The 21432-nt window shown below is 40.1% G+C and overlaps 1 protein-coding gene across 7 annotated transcripts in view; it reads right to left on the bottom strand.

Moving 5' to 3' along the window:
* The window catches only part of LOC111229716 (pleckstrin homology domain-containing family A member 5-like), an 81319-nt gene that overhangs the window by 34112 nt on the left and 25775 nt on the right, over positions 1 to 21432 (bottom strand). For all 7 annotated transcript variants that reach the window (XR_002665415.1, XM_022756173.1, XM_022756169.1 and 4 more), the window contains exon 4: positions 2302 to 2385. Coding sequence is in view for 6 of the 7 variants with exons in the window: in XM_022756173.1 (XP_022611894.1) it covers positions 2302 to 2385 (84 nt within the window). In the remaining variant the exon portion in view is untranslated. The remainder of the gene's footprint in view (positions 1 to 2301; positions 2386 to 21432) is intronic.

The raw sequence follows: 21432 nt of genomic DNA, 5'->3' as shown, positions 1-21432 counted from the left end.
TGGAGTTTGCTCGCTCTGTGTGTCCCTGACATCTAATTATCCAACTGTGGGTTGTGTGCAAACTCCACAAAACTAAACTGATACAGTGAACTTTGACATGGAGGCAACAAGGCCCAGGCATCACTGATTCACCAGTTCTACTTGTGTTCAAGGTCAAAGGAGTTTTGCTTTATCTGCATCAAAACATCATAAGCATGTGATAGAGTCCGTCTTACTGACCAGAACACTGAGTGTCTGTCTTAATCACTGCCAACTACCTTAACTCTGTGTGATACAGCCACAGTATCTGCCTTTCTTTTAGGCTGTTCTATGTTGCCTCTTCACAGAAAGCTGCCCCACCCTGTCACTATTACGTAAATCATCATGGATGTGTAAATAAGTTTCACACATCATGATGGCAGACCTGTTTTTTTTTTTCTTCCCCAAACTGGGATACAACTGCAGTCTCAGAGTAGAAATGACTATTTGCCTCCTTAACTCTGTTAATCAAATCCAGGTTTCCTTAATGTTAATTATTCATATTTCCTTTTTGGTTGTATTGTTTTATAGTATTTATACTACATATTATGTCTTGAGGAGGGTTGAAATCATGTTCTTTACATATTATACTAGGCTATATACAAGGCACTAAAATTATATTGCCAAATAGAAGTTTTGTGTTTTGGATTTACTTAAAGTGTAGAGCAGATTAGGCTGTGGTTTTTAGCCTGGCCTCTTTATCCCTGTGGCAGCTTAAATCCGTCTTTGCCTTTTATTACTCATCCAGTGTAAAGACTTTCCTCCTTATTACTTTTGCTAAAACACAGCCAACTGTTGGACGAAATGCACTGTAATAAATGCAAAAATAACAATGAGTCAAGTTTTAGTTTTATCACTTTGCTGTTGCCTTCATGAAGTTGCCCTCTAGTACATCTGATACAGATTTATTTTGTAGATTTATCCTACAACGATAAAAACCAATTGCTGAATTAGAAATTATCTTGCCGTGGCATGTTGCTCCTCTCAGAGTGAAAAACAGCAGAGATGTGAGAGTAACACAGTGAGGGGAGGAATGTGTCAAGAGAGTGCAGTGTGACAGTTCTGGCACAACAAGCTTCTTCACAACCATCTTTCAATTATTCCATCTCTGCTGAACAAAATGCAGCACATAAGAATTTGGTGAGACAAAACAGCCATATCATATTTTAGTAAAATTAGGATTTTAATTTCTAAACCTCATATTGAAAAAAGATTAAACTGGTGCCATGATGGGCCATCAAGGAATTTGATTCCATTAGATTTCAATTAGCATTTATTTATCGACAAAATAATTGACACCAGTTGTGATGACATGACTTCAGTGCAACAACATAACATTGGGGGAAATCTACTATAACAGGGGTTTCTGAGGGGAATGAGAAAGTGAGTGGAGCTTATATATGCCCAAAATTAAGCTAAAATGGCTGGTAGCAGATGAAAATTGACACTAGTGTCATGGTGTGGGCTATGATGCAAACAGTCTAGACACAGAAGTAAATCTGAGTAACAAAATGGTATCTACCCTCTTTTTTCTGTGTTGGACATCCTGCAAGCATCTGGACAGAGTACCTGTCTTTGTCCACTCAACACTACAAGCGGGTTTAAGAGTAACAGGTGGGTAAATCTGAAAGTTCCTGAGGCGAACAAACACTGACTAAGTTTAGTCCGGCAGATTCACAGAGCTTGTTCTCCTTGAAGTGAAAGTTCAAGATGACTGGTCAACAATCCTGTCATGTGGGCAGACATGTGATGACTGTAGTGCTGAAAGCAGTGTGGATGATCACATGGACGTAACATTGTTGAACACATCCTTGTACTTATGACAAATGAAAAGGCCATGAACTCTCACCCCTGTCAAAAAGAGGGAACTGTGAATCATTGCATTCCCACTAGCTGACGTAAACATGATAGAATGGCTTTTTATTGTCAGCCTTTGCCATCAAGATTATTAACTCTGCCTTGGCACTTGTAGAAAACAACAGCCCAACTATGCAATAAAAAAACCTCTTCAATTATATGAATATGTAAGAAGTATCTAAAAACTGATATTTCCACACAGTACGTTTGTTCTTGTTTTTATTTAAGGAATTTGTTATGAAGATAGATAACTGAGGAAGTGCTGAATAGAAAAGGCTTTGAACTGAAAGGGCATAACTGCAAATAGAGAGTGGCAAGGCGAAGGCTTGCGCAATGTTGGCTACACATCTGGAGTTTCAACGACATACTGTAGTGTTCAAAAAATGTTACCCAGTAGCATTCTAAAAGCATACACAAGAGACTTACTGTTCGTTGACGACAAAGATGCAGTTGTCTTGTGATGGTAAGCCCGAGACAGGATGCTTGCAGGTCACCTTCCGCTCATTGTGACTATTGGGAATAGGGTGGGGGAAAAAAAAAAAAAAAAAAAAGAGTCATCAATGTTAGAATACACTGCACACACACATCAGTAAAAACAAGCCCATCAGTAATACTGCATCTATGCTTAAAAATGGTTTGTGGATACGCTGCGTATTGCCCTGAAAGCCCAAACATATTTTCAAAGAACTTAATTTGCCAAACATGAAAGCAGTTGATGTGGAGTTTGTATTGGCTGGGTAGAAATGGGAATATTCAGTGGAGACAGGACAGATACACAGTATGGAAATAATATTAGCGAGGTGAGAGGAGTTTATCAATTCAAAAACGTGCTGCTGTAAAACTGCAAATTTCCTCACTGTGGGACTAATAAAGGGATATCTTATCTTAAAAAACAGTGAAAACTGGTCCAACCACACATACGTTTCAGTATGACACTAGAACAAGCATTCATGCCATACCATAATCCAGGTAAAATCAAACCGATGATGCTTATGGAAAAAACAACAGCTCAAGTGCATAATGAAAAGACAAAGTATGGCACTAAGGGCACATAAAGCACATGAGGTATAGCAAAAGGTCCACAGCAAAATACCCGTTTCCTTCTTAAATAAGAGGATCACAACTTTTACGATGACTTAAAACAATATACAAGAGGAGAAAAGAGCAATTTAGACCTAGATCAGTGTGTGCCAAACTTCAACTTTCACAAAATCATGACCAAATCTACAGGCTCCATAAGGCTGCCGTGCCATCCTACACTTGTCAACTAATGCACACAGACCACACAGCCTAGTCTTTGTAGGGAAACCCAAGGATTGGAGCCTTAACAACAAGAGCAGCTTTCCAGTAAAGTCAAGCCTGGTCAGTGTGGTGTGTGATGAATTTGCCATGGGGTGGAAGGCTCAGTGAACTTCCCAGTCAGAATTACAAGCTTCACTGTTCTTCACTGTTACTAGTAAATCCTAAATCAAGTCTTTGTTTCAACAGTGTCGTTGGCATAGTGACTACTAGACTGATTAATTAATTCAAGAAGATCCAGGTGATCAACCACCTATCTTATACCCTACAATTAAAAGACAGAAAATCGATGGCAGTTTTATTTTACTGTTAGTGAGTTACAGGGAAGGGAAGTTCAGTAGCTGTAAAGAGTATGTTAATGCCAATATATGAATCAAGTATATTGACAGCTGCAGACATTAAATAAGGCATTAGAGAATATGAGTAAAGGGAAGAGCTGCAATGTCAACAACAGTCTTCAGAATTACTACTGCCTTTACTGGAGTTATTCTATATTTCAGCTCAGTCAGGCTGTACTATAAACAGGAGAGAGTCAAGCTCCATCCCAAAAATAACAGTTTTTAAACATGGGGTAGTCGTACTGAAAAGAGCAAATACCAAGTATGAAATAGGGGGTTTAGTTTCAGTTTAGCCTGGAGAGCAACTGTCTCCACAGCTCTGGTCTATAATTACTGGAGGCACTGTTGGCAGCAGAGCACTCTGTGCGGTCTTGGGGCAGACGAATGGCACCATTTTTCTTAGCTATCCCATCACACATGCCTGTGCTGCTCTGCACATAGGTTGGCTACAGACTTAAGAGAAGAAATAAAGTTTGAATAGGTATTTATGTGCACAGTAGTGTGATGAAAGGATGATGTTATACAGATTGGAATTAATAATCAGATCCAATGACGTATCAGTTTCAAACAATCCAATTTTTGAGAATCTTTTAGCTTTGATACTCTTGATTCCCTCGCAAATAATTGCTTAATACATGCACCCCAAGTTTGCTTTCATGTGGCACTTCAGCCATAGCTAAAAGGAAAACAGGCTCTAATATATGGGTGCATTTTTACCCACCTATTGATTGGCAATGCACGCCATTTCATTACAGGAAAGGAAGTGTTTGATACCTTATGGGATATTTTAAAAAGAAAAGAAAATCTCTCCTGTGTATCTACCTTGGGGGGTATATTATCTCCTGTAAAGTGAACGCAAATGAGTTCATAGAGCACTGACTGCCATAACTCCACACGCTTACAATGCATATACTGGATAAATTGGAGTGTTGAAGTGAACTATTACCATGAACCATGTTTGAGTGGCATGCATCCTTCAACTATGCAACAGATTATCTGTACATATCATTTTGCATACTTTTAATGTTGCTTAAGAAATGTAGTTATAGTTTCAATAAAGCTGTTTTGCATTAAAACTAAAGCAAATAACTGTGTAACATGGAAGGATTGCTAGTATTACCACTCTGCAGCTCTGTGCTGTTTTCAGCTGCTTTCTTCATTATTTTGGTTTGGCAGTCGATGTGGTGAAGTCCCAATGCTTCTAAATGATGGTACACTACACAAATGACTGTACACCACTTGCCGAATGAAAAAAGCCAAAGTAAAAAAAAGCCAAAGTAAACAAGTGAAACATTTACAGCAGCTAGCCAAAAGAGACCAAGACACTTTTCTCATGGTTAAGGAGACCAAACCAAGGCTACAAGGCAATCTATCCGTCTATCTATCTATCTATCTATCTATCTATCTATCTATCTATCTATCTGTTAGCAACACCTGTTCATCAAGACTTTTGAAGGGACACTGAATCCAAAATGATATAGTAGTTGATGTAACCTTTTTGTTCTGGGATCACACAAAATTCTTAAACTTTCTTTCTGGAGCACATGGCTGTTTGACATTTGTTTGATGACTCTCCCTCACACTGGCCTCTGACCTGCCTGTGGAGAGGTTAAAAATGCAGATGATGTCACCTTTAAAAATCAATAGAATATCACATCAAATAAATTTCAGATAAAATTCAATGTTTGACTTTAATCAAGTAATTAGCTGATACACTTATCCAGTTTTATCTGTCAGCAAGCTACAAGAAGCACCGTTGATGAACCTGAATTAAAAAGGATGTAAATCAACACCTAATATTATTGACTATTAAAAGTGTTCAGCCTCTTTTAGTTAAAATATCACTCTCAAAATGGAGCTGAGCAAGGTTCTGAAGGTTACATCTTTAAAATGAAAAGGCCCTCCCGATGTTGAGAAAGTTTTTGCAAATGTGCTGACTGACCTGTGTGCAAGGTCAGTGTCTTTACAAGGAGGTTACGTGACATCAAAGAGTCCCTACACCTATATGGGCGGAAGCTATTTGAGAAGGTCCTAAACATTCTCAACATGATCCATGTGCTATGGGAGGACAGTGAGGTCTTAAAGCTCAGTGGAAAACATGGGGCCAATGAAGTAACATGGTGGCTGTGGTCATGTGTAGGCCAGAACAGGCAGGATGAGTAATAGCAACACAGTTTCTTGTTTAGCAGAAAAATTTCCTTTTGGGCAACCTACAAAAGTAGCCCACAGGAATCAGTGGTGGTCTTAGATAGCTCTTAGAGCTATTTTGCTATCCTATTCAAACTATACAGTGACATTCAGCATACCAATGTGACAGACTTGACAACACTGAGAAAAAGGATGAAGGCATCCCACGTTGCAGATATGGATATTATTCAAAATCACTTACTGCCTCCACATGGCGTCGGGAGCTGATTGCAAACATGACAGGATCGTATTACGAAACAATTATTGACAAAATATGTGGGTTGATTCCCATGTCTTAAACATCATCACATCACTAGATAACAATGCAATCAAAGTTGATGACAGCAGCCACTTGATGCTGCACAGCTACCAGCTCAAAATTAAATCTCCCTTTAAGTAAATATGTTTTCAGAAATACCTCTGCCAACTCATTTTAGCTCACAACACCCTTTAAAATGGTCACACATGCTCTGAAGGATGTGGTCTGTGGTCACTTCAGTCAGGATTAAGTTAGCTTAAAACCATGGGGCTGTACAGTAAACGGAGCATATGGTATCATTTTTGCTTCAATAGAGGGCAAAAACATTGTATGCTCTTCATGTAGGCTCAGGATTTCCTCATGTTTTCCAGGGGTAGATGTTAGTTTATGGGGTGGCTATGGATGAGGGCCACCAGAAGGTTCCTTGCCTCTTGACCTCAGATGTGTGGAGGTGGGGAACTAGGAGTGGCACTAAGAGCCAACCAACCTACAGTGAGGAGGGCTGGGCAGGTTTCTGGGCTCTGGACTATCCTGTCCACAATAATTAGCAGTGAGCTGCAGTAATGAAGAGCTTAAGATCTAGGGGTCAACACTCCACAGGCTTAGCTTTTATTGTTCAGGGTGGGTCTTTGAGCCTTTACTCCCCTTCTAGTATAGTTTAACCACAAACAACTGAGAGGTTCCAAAAAGGATCTTTACATTAGAGAGAAGGGGAAAAGGTCTTCATGAGTTTTGACAACATATCACTGTGCCCTACTGGAGGCTCCTTTGTATAATTATTTCATTTGAAAATCAAACCAAAGCTGGAACCCAGATCTTTGCTTGATACATTTTTGAAGAGGTGAAGTGGGGGCAAACATTTGGTTTAGCATTCCACTCCACTCGCATCATCTGTGAAGCCAAAAACAGCTGTTTAATTTTGGGTAATTTACCCTGAGAAATTATCTTTGATGTTTATTCAAGTCTGAAGCTCATTAAAAATAAAAACAAAGTTGTTAGATTGCTGAGTTCCAACATCATTGTCAAAAAATCTGAACTCAAAAACCCATCTCTCCCTCAATCTCTATTCATTTGACGGTACAGTGAAGTAAAAATAGATTTTTAAAAAATAGCAGATAGAGTGTGTTGATTGTCAACCACTAAAGAGTTATTAAGGGGGTAAATAACCTCATTACATCTTTACTTTCTACAGACGATGGAAGAAAAATAAAACTATTTGTGGCTGTATGTTTTGTCAAATCTTTCAGTGTGGAGTAACTGTAAAAACTGAGGGGGATTTCCTGGAACAAAATTCTCTCTAACATGAAGAGTTTGAACTGCTGTAGCTAATTTGGATATGGGGGAATTTATGAAAAAAAAGGCTTTTAGAACCAAATCTGTGACTTTCACACACTCAACTTGAAGACAACAATTACCTGCTCTGTAATGTAAGTGAGATGAGAGTGGGGGAAGATTTTGATGGATGTGTGACACTTTGAGCCACTTACTGACATCCATTAATAACTACTTAACCACTGTATTTTATGGCATTGAGGGTGTGCTCTAAAAATGGACCAGTGATCAGTGGTCAGTTGTTTTAGTAGAAAAAATGTGTTGTGCAGCTTAGAAGAAAATAGTTATTCTCTTTTAATTAAGGGTTTCATTTCTTTACTCTTACATTTGTGCTGCTGTATTAGAAAAAAGGTTGCTACAAGATTCAAGCTCTGTGCCTTTCACTACCACTTTTAACTTTTGGAAACCTCAAGCAAACCAAGCCATGGCTCTCTGTCCTTTCTATAAATACATACTATCTACCCACAGCAAATGTTTTTATCCTAATTATTTTTAACTCAATGCCTTTCAAGTTGCTTCAAGGCCTCTACTGACTGCTTATCCCATTGTCTGGAAGTGAACAGAGCAGGTCAGAAAAATCATGCAATCTGTCCTCCTTTCCCAAGGATGATCTAATGACATACTGCACACAGTAGATGCTTTAATCAGGGCTCCTCACAGTAGCAAAAGTGAGAACATTTGAGCATGTACTGCCCATGAGGATCACACCCTTACACTGGCAGTGCTGTGCTAGTGAAATCATACCATCCTATTTAAACCACACTCTATGGTACACATTCAGCTCAAGCTTCCTTAGCCCAACAAGTCACTTTTAATTCTGCTTTCACACCATTTGGTGACATTTATATCACCTAATGAGACCGTATGTATACATGTAGCAGAATTAACCTCAATCACTATTTAAATGTAGAAATGCAGCCTAATTACCAATATTACTGTTCAAGATCACACACAGTTCTAGATCATTTCTAAATACCAAACATCATAGGAAAACCTACAGGCTATGACTGCAGCAAGAAAACTTCTTGGTCCCTTAAACAAATCCAACTGCAAATCACAAAAACAGAGCCTTTCAGTGATAATTAATTCTCTTGTTAATGCTCATAAATCTAATCCTATTACACAGGAAGGAACTTGGATACAATGTCAGACAAGGCGAGCCGGTACTGATTAACGCTTTCATATTATCATCAGGTGAGTACTCTTAGCTAGCATAGAAAAGAGTTGGGCTGCAGAGGAACACCTCAATACCACATGGACACTGACTGGAAGTATGAATAGCCTTCCTCACAAAAGCTGAGCTGAATAAGCAGAATAGGCAGTTTGTGAGAGGGCATGTGGGGGGCAGCAGGAGAACAGACAAAAAAGACAAAACAGGGGCTTTGCAGTCACTGAGAGGCCGCATGAAATGCAGTGCAGCAACATGAAGCAAAGTGGTGTCACGAAATGGCAATACCTGGACTACTATAATACCCTTGACTAATTGGGGAACATACCTTTAAGAAAATGTTGTGGTAAAACTGCACCACAGCACATCACTGTGGAGAACACAGCCCATAGTTTCAGCTGCATGCCGGTTAAGCTTTGACTTTCACCTTAGACCTTTTTTACTTAAACACAGAAACCAGCTGCTCATTCGGGCAACAAATCTGATTTTTTTCACAAACAATTCAATTAGCAGCTCCCTCAAAGCAGCTGTGACTGTGTGCAAAGTGTGTCAAGGTGACACAGCTGAACAGGCTATTCAAGAAGATTTCAAAGCCATGGAAACAAGCTGCCTCGTCGAGGAAAAATAAAACGCTGATTGCAAGAAGAGAAATTTCATATTTGTGGAGAAAACTCTGGAATCAGCTAGGGGTGCATTGCAGTGCGTCGCAGTCACACAAACCAAGCTTTATTGTGGCCTTCTGACTAGAGGCCGACATGGCAAAAGGATTGATTGCTTAAATGTTTGTTCATGAAAGAGAAACTAACTTTCCAATGTTGCAGTAGCCACACATCTTAAGTTTCTATCTTCACTTTCAGTGTCTGTAAAACTGCCCTGCCCCATTAAAGACGTCAGTAGGCAGCCATTCAATATGGCTTTCAGGGTAGTATGTGGAAGAAACCCAAAACAAGTGCTTTTGATATTTATGTTTTCAATTCCTTAAAGTGATGTAGGAATCACATCTATACTGCAAATCTCTGTAGATCCAATGCAGGACAAAGAGCAGAAGGGTAGCAACCAAAATAGAATTCAGACTTGTCAAATCAAGGTCAGCTACTCAAAGAAATAGATGGATGAGAGGCAGGGATGGTGCAGGAAAATAAAGAAATAACAAAAACATTACATTCAGCTCTCTACTAAAACAGTAGTAAGAAGGCAAATTAAATGAGAAGCATTTGAATTCATGCAAAATTGAAAATGCTTCTTTTAATAACGCTATGCACACATGAGCTAGTGTCATGCACCTACTGTAGTTGAGAAAGCACTTATTTGATGGCCACTTCTTACATTCATTTTCTCCACAGCTCAGTAAAAACACAAATACCTGACAAGGATGATAGGCCTGTATATGATAATACATGCATGGGTTTGAATATGAGGAGGACTGTTCTGTGGTTTTTGCTGATTTATCTCTGAAGACTCCAAGCCTGGAATCAAATGCAGCCCCGCCCTCCTCCTCCTCTCCCCTTGATGTCTTCTGCTCAGTGAGTGCTGGGACTGGACCACCACTCACAATGTCAATAACAGAGCATCTGTTTATCTCCATTACTGTTGACCTGCTCTTTAATGAGATTATATCCTTCATTTAAAGAATTTATTTGTAAGGTTAGTCTAGAAAACGTTGCCACATCCAAGATCCTTAAACTGTCAACTGTCTAAAGGTCTGCAAAAATGTGTAATCTTTTTACAGAAAATCATCTATTGATAAAAAACGCCTTAATTCAACAGACATTAGCTTGTGAATGCAATGATGTTTTGCAGTTGACTCAAGTGTTGGAGAACGCTCCACCCCCAGGCCCACCTCCACAAATAAACTCTGTCTGTAGGAAAACATTGAGAAAAGAAACATTGCTGAAACATCAATGTTTCCAGGTCTGTAGAAAACATACTCAACATTGAAGACAATGGTCACTGAATGAGCTCATTGAGAAAGTGAACAAGCACTATGGGACAGTAAAGCCCTGCCCTCTTTCCCTGATGGTTTCACAAGTGTCATTCTAATCTTTCTATGCTTTCTACAGTGATAGAGACGCCACACACAAGCTAAACCATAATATACTGTAAGTATGATGTTTAATATGGGGTTTTAGTTGTTCTGTATGCAAACATGCACTTAGTATTCGATCAATCAGACCACAAACCCCAACAGAAATACTTCAATCAAAACAAGAAGGATCAAAATAGTGTCCAGGGTTGCCATATTTTTCCATGCGGACACAAAAATAGTGTATAGCTAGCTTTATAGATGATACGTGTGCATGGTCTAAGGCCACACATAAGAGTTCAACAAAGTAAGACAGCTAACATCATGCCTAAAATAACATGCTACAGGCTCATGAGGAACAGGTTCAACTGCTGCCTATGTGTTTCCAGGATTTCTGGCATAAACGGCATGCTCAAAAAGCAAAGACAATAAACTACACGTTGCTAAAAAGTTCTAGTGGATGTGATCTGGGCTGAATGGGTTATTAAAGAGACGACATAGTCTGGGTCACGGCAGGAGAGACAGTGGGCAACAGTATAATTATGGCCTAACTCACTGTGATTAACCGATAGAAGCTTTTAAAGATCATCCAGAACCACTGTCAGGAAGAGAAAATATCATCTGATGCAAAGCAATGGAATGCAGTCATGGGGGGGGGAACTGTGTCTCTTAAGTGCTGCTTGTAGTAAAGTGATGGCCAACACTTAAGGAAAAATGGAAATGGAAACGCTGTTTCAATTATTGTGTGCATCAAAACTGGCAGGACAAGCTCTCTTCTGAGCAACAATAGATCTGCATCTAGATCATACAACGGTACACTAAAAGGTAGACTAACCAGACAAAACAGAAATTGAGCCATAAAGTCAAAAGTATTTTCCTCCAGGGGTTTGAAATCACTGTTGTGTGCAGTTGATGGATACTCCTGGGGCTCAGCTTAATTGACCAACAGAATATGAGTCTTTGAAACTATGAAAAATAAAATAGATATTTGATTTGCAATTTCCTTTTGACATTGCAGGTCCTAAGTAGAGTAGGTGCTTGTCACACCAAGCATGCACGATTTCTTTTATAGCTGATAACGAAAGAGAACAATAGTAATTATAAAGAAAATAACTGAAACTAACTAGAGAAGATATCACAGAAAAATGGCTAAATAAGTAAGACATAGCATTTATATGAGACTATATGAACTCCAAGTATACTGAATCCTGTGTCCAGTGGAAAAGACGCAGTTTGTACATAAAGCCATGTGAGGAACAAAACGCTGACTGGGAGCCTGGCAGGAGCTGGTTATAACTGAGGGCTGCATGTAAATAGCTTTCTGCTAGCTACCAACCATCACGGTGAGCACAATTAAACACCCCAAACAAAACAATTACCATCGCGTTAAAAGCAAAGCCCGCTCAGTGGACAGCATGTCGCACACATGAACAGCACTGCAGCTTCTCTACTTACGATGAAAAGCTCCCATGAATGTCCGGGCAGTTTAACAATCGCAGCGAAGTCAAACGGGCAAGAAAATCGCGCAGAAAAACGCTTAGCCGTTTTATCCAGATGTAAACGTCAGATGTAACGGCGTCTGAGTTTTTTCTACTTTGCAGAAGCGTTTGTTGTGAAGTGCGCTCTCGGTCCGTTACTGCTGCTGCTGCTACTGCTACTGCTACTGCTGCTGCTGTGCTCACAAGGCAGAAGCACTCGCACCGACTGCTGCGCCGCGTGCGCCCGTAGTAGAGACACCGTGAAACCCGAGAGGCGATGATGTCACGGTCCGGATGTACAGCAAGCAAGGTAGTCAGCGGTGCTTCTATTACTGAGCAGCACAATTACAAACCAAGCAAACAGGGAATGTACACAGACACACAAGACCGAGAGACTGAGCAGCTACAGCGTGGTGGTGGTGGTGGTGTCCTAGTGAAGTGAATAAAGGATTACTGGACTTTCCGCTTAAAGACCTTTTAAAATCGCACATAATGTAATCTAATACTTGTATGAAGTGTGGTGGAAAACCAGCAGGGACAATATGGCATAGAATTATTTACTGTTATATCACAAAGTGAATCCCAGTTTAATGTAATAATAATCCTGACAGTATAATTAATTAAGTTAATGTGACCTGGATAAGCAGCAGAAATGGATGGATGGGTTGACCAATTAAAATAATTATTTTTCATTTATTATTAGTCAACTAATTGATTAGTCCATCAAAAGAAAATCAGCAGCTATTTAGAAAACTTATGTAGAGTCATTTTTGAAGAAAAAATGTCAATCACAATGTCAGTTTTAGCTGCAAAATGTAAAGCTCTCTCTCTCTCTCTCTCTTTGTGTGTGTGTGTGTGTGTGTGTGTGTGTGTGTGTGTGTGTGTGTGTGTGGGGTAAATTAAATATCTTTGAATTTTAGAATGATGGACAAAAAACAGCAGGTGAGAGACTTTTTCTATTCAGTGCTTTTGAAAACTTGCAGATACCCTGTCACATGCAATTTACAATTTTCCAAACTCCACCACACATGGACAAAATGTAAAATTGCATGGAAAAGTGTGGGACAACCCAATAACAACTGAGGACATTTACTGTATAATACATCCACATGAAGTGACTCCATATCCCAGATTTAAACATATTCCATTCCTCCATTGTTTATTTTGGGACAGTGTCCAGGCAAGTCAATAATTCGCATATAAATGAATTTGAGCTTTATTTCCACAGTGAGCTATGTTATTTCTGGCATTAATGCCTTAAATACAAATGTGGGTAGCTGCACCGCCCTCAGCTCATTCTCCAGCAAGTCCTGACAAAGCGGCATGTTGAAAAATGAACTGTGGCAGCACGGGACTTTAGGAGGCTCATCATGAGAGATTTTTGGATCATCCTGATAAGAGTTGTGGTAAATGTGTTGCAAAACATTGTGGCCACAGAGTTCAAGTCATTGTAATACTGTATCTTCGGTCTGCCTTCCATTATTCCATTATAATCCCAGTTACTGGAACTATGCTATCTAGCTGAGGCTTGTTAGTTTCAATAGGATGAAGTGAGAGAAAGAACTGAATATCAAGTAGGTTCAGCAGGGAGCCTGAAGCTATTGAAGACATGAAAGCCTGGACAATGACCTCAGCTCCAACCTAGAAGCCAAACAGCTCCTCCACTCATCAACCTGCTGGGTGCAGTCAATGGTGCAGGAAGACATCCAGAGACAGTCAATACACACTTAACGGCTGCATTTCTCTCCCTCCTCCCTCTCTTTAGCAATACTTCAGCATTTCTTAAGAGTGTACTGTAGCTGTCAAAGTCACTGAGTTTTATAAAAACTTAACACAATGCTAAATGCATTTTTATGGGTTGAAAACACAATGAAGAGACATTAAAGACATTAACTCTATCAGTAACATGTAAAATACCTTGACCATACTACATTAATAATGCATTGTGCTTCCATACAAAAAAAGGGAGGGGAGGTGGGGGGCTGCACTAAGACATTCAGTCCTCCAGCTATCCCTGGTCCTCTAGGGAGGGCCTCCCATGCTGGAGCTTGGTGCCAGGGGGATATGGCCACCACCTGCGGCAGAGAATGGACACCATACCCCCAGAGAAAGCAGAGGGAATAATGAGTATCTGGAGGATATGTGATATGATATTTAGTGACCCATCCATGAAAGATGAATCTGTGGCAAATAAGGACCTTGTGCTCCAACGCCCACAAAAAAGGTGTCCGAGGGGAAAGTCAAAGCAAGCTGTTCAGCCATCTGTGTATGTGCTGTGTTGCCACAGGACAGTGTGTGGTTTTTTTGTCCAGGACAAGTGAATCAATGTTTGCTGTCAGTGTCCAAATCAAACAACTGTCTACTGCTCTGAACAAAATCCTGTCAACTGTCAAGCCCATCACATTGCTGTGAAGAAAACAGGACAGGGTGGTTACAGACATCAGTTCATATGTTTGATCCTTACAACACCCAGGTTGTGTTTAAAAGAAGAGTTTCCTTAACATATTGTCTTAGACACACTGATTATAAGTCAGTTTGGGGGCATCACTAGATGATTAAAAAAGTAAATGTCACCATCACAGCCACCATGCCTCCCTGAATTACCCCAAACATACATCTTCGGGCTGGGCTCAAAATCACAAATGCCGTAAATTTAAATTGCTCAATGTGTTTTACATTTTGCTGCTTCATGTCTCAAAATGTCACATGGGGAGACCGAAAGCACTTGTGAAATCAGTCACAATCAATCCAGCAGCTGAGCTATTGTTCTGACTGCAACTGTAGGCTATGTGTTGTAAGTTCCTTTTAATAAATTAGGAAACATGCCAAGCTAAGGCTTAATAGTGAAAAAAATCCAAAGTAGTCCTTACACCAGCTCATCAGGCATTCAGAGGGAGTGGGAGACCTGGCTACTGTTCCAAGAATCTCTTTAAAGGGGGAGTATGACCATACCAAGGTCATATAAACTGTTTTATCTCAACCCAAAACTTAACTACTCCCCCCATTTTATGGCTGCACACCATTAGGCTTTATGACAAGTAAGGAGAACATGGTGGGCAGCTCAGATCTGTTGATTGTTATCACAGCAGAATGGTTTGGCTCCACCACTCCTGTCTGGCTGTCAAAGCTGAAAGCCTTGTTAAATAACAATGCACAGTGTGTGGAGGCAGGTACAAAGACTATGAACAACAGCAACACCTGTGCAACAAAGTGTAATCCAGTACAAACAGCCCAACAATATGCTACCTCTGAAAAGCTTATAAAGTTTGATTCTTGTTGGGCTGTGTGAGACAGTTGATGGGTCACCTCAGGCCATAGTTCGTTTTGATTTTACAGTATAGTTGTGCTCCTGTTATTCTGTGAGCCCCTTGTACATAAAAAGGTAAAAATTAAACAATTTTGAGAGTAGCTGAGGTGTGTACAACACTTTTTAAGCATTTGAAGTTCCAGTCATCATTAAAGCCTACATGCAAGAGAGCCAATAAAAATAAACTGAATGGTCAAAGATGTTGAACTAACATTTAAGGTGTATTGACTGATTCACGTCAACTCATGCACTGAATAACATGACAGGAAACATTCCACCTTAAATTTAATTATTTTTCTATACCTAGCTAAGCTTAAGATGAAAAGGCAGCAACATGCCCTTTAATTCATCATTCACTCCTCTGACAGTTTGATTTCTGATGTATTTGCAAAGATACATTATACACCCAGCGTATTAACAATCAGTGCCTACTGGAAATTAATGCTTGCTTACCTACATTTTCATAGTCTAGCCTATTAGATGTCATAGGTGCTTTCCTATACTTCCTAACAAATAGCACTACACCTCCGGTGTACTGCTGGGGTATTGTTTTTATAGAGTCTTGTATTTCATTCAAGTATTAATACCTTAAATGCCATAATCTTCTTATGTGTCTAATAACCAATTGTCATGTGCAGTATTGTACTAAGCAATTGGACCCATAGAGTGGTCTAGAGATGAAGCTGTAAGGTAAAAATACCAAAAAAAAAAAAAGTCCTCCTATACTTTGTACCAATTATCAATGAGCAACAGAGTGTTTCTTTCTTTGCTACAGCTTGCTCTAGAGGCTTCATCCGGTCCTCGGCTGACAGATGCCGAAGAGAAGCTTTCAGACTCATTAACTGCCCACACAGAGTCACAGAGAGACAGGAAGGGAGAGGGGATCGCTAAGTGTTCACATGTTTATCCACTCTCAGAGGATCCTCTTCTACCTGCCCACTCTCTCTCGTCTCTGCCTCTTTCCTCTTCCACCTACACTCCCACGCTCTCTCCTTTGTCACTGAGGTGCAGGTCGGCTGCAGGTACAGTACGTTGGCTGCAAGCAACAGCAGCCTGAGGTTGATGTTGAAGAAGACAGCCGGCATCAGAGTGTTTGCCAATGCTCTGCAGGGGCCTCTGTTCCAACTGAGTGATAGCGAAAGAATACTGCATGCATAAACAGTTCCATTACCAGCTTGTCTTCAGGGAGCCAGTGAGAAGATGGGCTGAAATGGCCACCCTATTGGTGCCTTGGTGTGTGTGAGTGTAAGGAGAAGGGGGTTTCTCTCAATCCAGTAATTAGCTGTGTGTGTAAAATGGAGCTGAAAAACAACAATGGACCCCTGGGTCCCTGAGCGGTTACATTCAGACACACAAAACCAAGATTTAGGCCGAGTTCATACCATAGATTGTATATAGATGGACGTAGCGTCTGTGACGTCAACCATAGGTCTTTGAAGAGTGGTTTTGAAGCTCAGAGTGGGCTGCTCCACTGTTGCCATCTTGGCAGTGCCTGACTGCCAGCTAATCCAAAAGTGGGCAAAAAGGTGAGGTCTGTGTGGAGCTGAGACTATTATGCAAGGATATGCTCACCCACCTGTCACTCAAAGCAGCATGTCCTCAATTATTCATTACTTTAAGCTTTAATCAAAATTTAAACAGGTGAATTACATAAAAATTTGCACACCATACAGTTCCCATGAAGGGGGAAATTTAGTTATACAGACCAAAACCGTTTTTTGTACCAGGCTGTAAACATATTTATTTCTGCTGTAAAGTTGGGCATTTTAACACTGGCGTGGGGATTGACTCGCTTTTGGAGCCAGCCTCAGGTGATCATGGGAGGAACTGCAGTTTTTGGCACTTCCATGTTGGCTTCATTTTCCAGTCCCAGAGGCTGCCACTTGGTTCATACTAGGCATTAACATGCTTCTTGGGTGGTCCGATCACAAGTGGACAGTTCTAGGTACATCAGTTCACACCTAGCTTTAGAGTGACCACTTGTTATGGGATCTCACTTCCAAATAAACACATCACTTTTCTCATCACTGTTTGAAAAGACAATGCGTTTTTGTTTTTAACTGGTCGGAGGTAGCAGTGCATTTCCTGTGCTTAGTCTACCAAAAATTAAACGAAAAAGAAGAAAATCAAAACAATACAGTCTGGGTCTATTCCTCGGTGTGTTTCACGCAAACCAAATGAATTACTCACTAGTAATATATCTCCATGGGCTTTTTGGAATTTTCAGACATCTTGGACAAAGCCAGCTTTGAAAATGTGAGTGAGTACGTCATTCTGTGTGCGCAGAGGACGTCAGATGAGTAGGCTGTCCTCCCGTGTGGCCCAGGACACATTTGCATACACACTGCTAAAATAACGTGGCTATATGTGGCCCAGACCAGCTCTGAATTTGGCCTGAGTGATTGGATCTCAAATGCATTCTCAATGTGCCTTGGATGAATTCACACAAGTACTTTGAGCTGTCCGCTTGTGATGGGATCACCCAAGATGCATGTTAATGCCAGGTGTGAACAGAGCCCTAGTCACTTCAGTGACATCAGTGAAATACAAATTTAGTCATTTCTATTTGGAAGGTGAACTGTGAAATGGCACAGCAGATAACTTGCAATAGGACTTCTAGCTAATTTATGACATGCAAGGCATGCTCCAGGGAAGGGATACCAGCCACGACTGATGCTATCCAACATGATTCCCAAAGAACAGAGCAACAGAGAGAAATCTGAACTGTTTCCATCTCTGCAATTAAGACATGGCTGATGGGAATTGAGAAGTCTCAGCACAAGACAGGTTTCATTCTTTGCCTTGATTACAGAGATGAAAGCATTCACATCTGATACTGTTCTGAAAGTATTACTCTCTTAACAGCTATAATGATTGAGATCACACAGTATCACTGTAGTAAAGGAAAATGTCAGCCTGGATGACTCTTACTTTATTTTTTAAATGTTTTGTTAGAATAAGAAGAACACAATCCTTCACAGTATACTAAACTATAGTCAGATAAGCAACTGCACTTAAGAGTTTGATCCATGCTCCTTTCCAACCGCATTTCTGGGAGGAGATAATGAAAGGAAAATGTGTTTACACTTGCACACTGAAGAAAAGACTAATTAGAAAAAGATCAAAAGGAATGTAGCTAATTTTGCAGAGGCTAACAAAATGGACCAGTCAATGAGGAAGTAAAACTCAAGCTCCCCCAGGCTGCTAGGAAGTTTAGGAGAGCCAAATCCTCTCATGAATTAAAACACTCCACTGACCATAATTACATGAGCCGGCCAAAAATCACTCTGCTAATGACACATAGAAAATCAATAGGCAGTATCCAGGATTTGTCTCATACAAGAGCAGATATGCTCATTGGAGGCACAGGCAATGTGCAGTTCTGAGATTAAACCAAGATGCTCAAGTCACAACAATGATGAGGCAAATTAGGAGTGGGAGGAAAATTAGGCCTGCAGATCAGTTAACTCAGAGATTTTCCCAGCACAATGGCTGTGATGAGTGACATCACAGAAGGTCAGCATGAGAACAGAGGGGTCGAACAGACACGCTTCACTGCTCAGGCTGCTTTGTGAGCCTTGGCAGCACTGACAGTCACAAATTCCAAAGTTTGCAAGTCAATACAACAATAGTGATGCCTTCAGCCAGCCCTGGCTGCAACACAACTCAGGACTGCTTATTGACCAGGCTTGATTTAAAAAAAATCTTTTACATTAAATACAGTGTATCAGCAAAGAGTACAGTCATTCCAGAAAAATGTATATATACTTACATCTCAGATCACATAACTGAAAGCATCAACCTGTCAACTTTGTGCAGCATCAGCCTGTCAACTTTGTGTTTACAACACAGAGACAACCAAACACAGGGGTAATCATTTGCTTATGAATAATTTATAGTTCAACTGTTCAAGACAAACAGTAAAACCTTTAGGTAAGCACAGCATCAATCTGCAGGGCTTCAGGTTTGCAGAATGATGAGACAAGTATGTTATACTCTGTCCGGTGCAAGACTTGGAATCTGATCCAGTTATATATATGGTAAGCTCTGGGGCTAGCAACAGAATGATGCTATATGTTTTCCTTGCCTTGCATATGAATACAAGAGGAGATGTTCTTGTGCATACATTACAGCACTCACACTGCTTCTATCACCATTTCTCCTGCAGATACCCTCTAACTAGCTTTTCAGATGAACACAGCGATGTGAGTTAAATCTGAGTTAGCAACTGATTTGAAAGGGTTAACATGCACTGGAGTGAATGCAGGCTGCATGTACTCAGCTTTGGTGAACAGTAGTGGATGGGAATTTGTTATTGATATTTCAGCAATATTAAACCAACTCCCTGAACAAGAAAGCACAAGCATGCTGAGAGAGTAGTAAAAGTAGTAAGTAAATAAAACTGAGACTTTATTTGGTAGGTTTCATCATTCTATGTAATTCTGTGGGTGTGCAGTAATGTGTAGGGAACTACAGTTGCAGACTGCGAACAGTCTGTGAATAGTAAGGAAAGGGGGTTAACCTGTGAAAGCAGTTTCGTATAACTAGGTCAAATGTGAGTTGCACATACTGTACACTCAGCTGGCAGTTTATGAGGTACATCAAACTAAAACTACTGCAGTCTAATACAACTGTACCTCCAAGAAGGTTATGTTATGTTTAATGTTTGGCTTTTGTTCAGACTGTTTAAGTGTTTCATCAAATGTAAGTGTTTGATCAAATGTTATGACAAATTTGGAGGATGTAGTTTATGGTGCTGTTGAATTCTGTTGCATTATACAGAGAGGTGTTTCTGTTATAAAACAGCCTTCGTTTTAGCTGGGTGTAACTAATAAATTATTCAATTGACCAGTTTAGTAGACACACGTTACCTGTATGGAATGGGTCTATGAGAAAACCACGGTAGTTGACTTTCTCCACTAACAGTAGACATAAATAGTCTAATAATGGAGTCTCAGAAGACAATACGATTCTCAGGTCTTCTAGTAAGAGGATGGTAAAATTCACCACCTTAGCTGAAGACATTACTGTGGCACAGTCATACACAGTGTGCGCACATCACAAGCAAATATTAAAATAACTGTGAATGCATTACAAATCATGGCATCTTATTAATAGTGGCATAATCCTAAACCATGAAATAGCTGTAAAAAAAAACAATAGTTAAACCACAGCCCTTTCACATCCACTCACACTTCCTCCAGGTTAATACTAGCAGAGAAATGTTTTAAGTCAGGTCTTGCTCACTCTCATTTTCCACAGTGGACACATAAAAAGATGCACACAGTTCTCTGTGAGCCTAATGGATGTATCAACTCTTTCTTTCAGTGCAATGAGCCTGTAGGGAGTGGATAATGTAGGCCATGGTGCTGATCTGATAGATCCAATAACAACAACTCCATCCACATACTGTACATGGGAGCCACCATAACCAAGTGCAAAACTGATGATTACAGAGCACTGGAGAAGCACAGCGCAGCATGTATCATAGCTCATTCTATCCGCTCATTTCCACCTTGAGATTACATTTTAGTTTCAGATTGATTAGAGAAGCCTTGAGATGCAGTATCAGCTTTTGCAGCGCAAACATCTACTATATACAGTTCAGCAATAGAGCTGACACAAATGTTATGCTATGAAGCAACTCTGCTTCACCAGACTCGAGGCAATGTATGTGTGCATGTAATAAAAGATTAGTTATTTATCCATCCAAAAAATAACACTAACCTTCCTTACAAACAACCTTTATTTTCTAAGTGGATGACTCCAGTTCAGATCTCCAATCATCACAATCAGGAGAACAATTTACTGGCTCCAAAGGCCCCTTTTTCTCTCACTACTTCCTTCATTGCTGAAGGACTGGTTGAAAACTGTCTATTCAGTTCAACTGTTCACTACAACACCACCTCAAATGCCCCACTACAAAAAGGCTGAAGTTTTATGGCACTCGCTTATTTAAAGACCAAGCTAACTGTCTCACTGAATATAAATGAGAACAAAGCACTGAAATGCTAAAGAATTTCTTTTGAATAAGCTAGTCACAGCTATAGAACTGCTTCAACAGGTGCAACTATATAATCGAGAAAGAGGGACAGAATGAGAGTACTATTAGTTGAGAGTGAGAGTCAGAGATGATGGAAGGTACTGCACCAATGGCAATTGATGA

This window comes from Seriola dumerili, unplaced genomic scaffold (genome assembly GCF_002260705.1).
Source record: "Seriola dumerili isolate Sdu_G_001 unplaced genomic scaffold, Sdu_1.0 BDQW01000242.1, whole genome shotgun sequence".
Taxonomy (NCBI): Eukaryota; Metazoa; Chordata; class Actinopteri; order Carangiformes; family Carangidae; genus Seriola; species Seriola dumerili.
The sequence above is the reverse complement of the archived record's forward strand: the minus strand, read 5'-3'. Positions and strand labels throughout refer to the sequence as shown.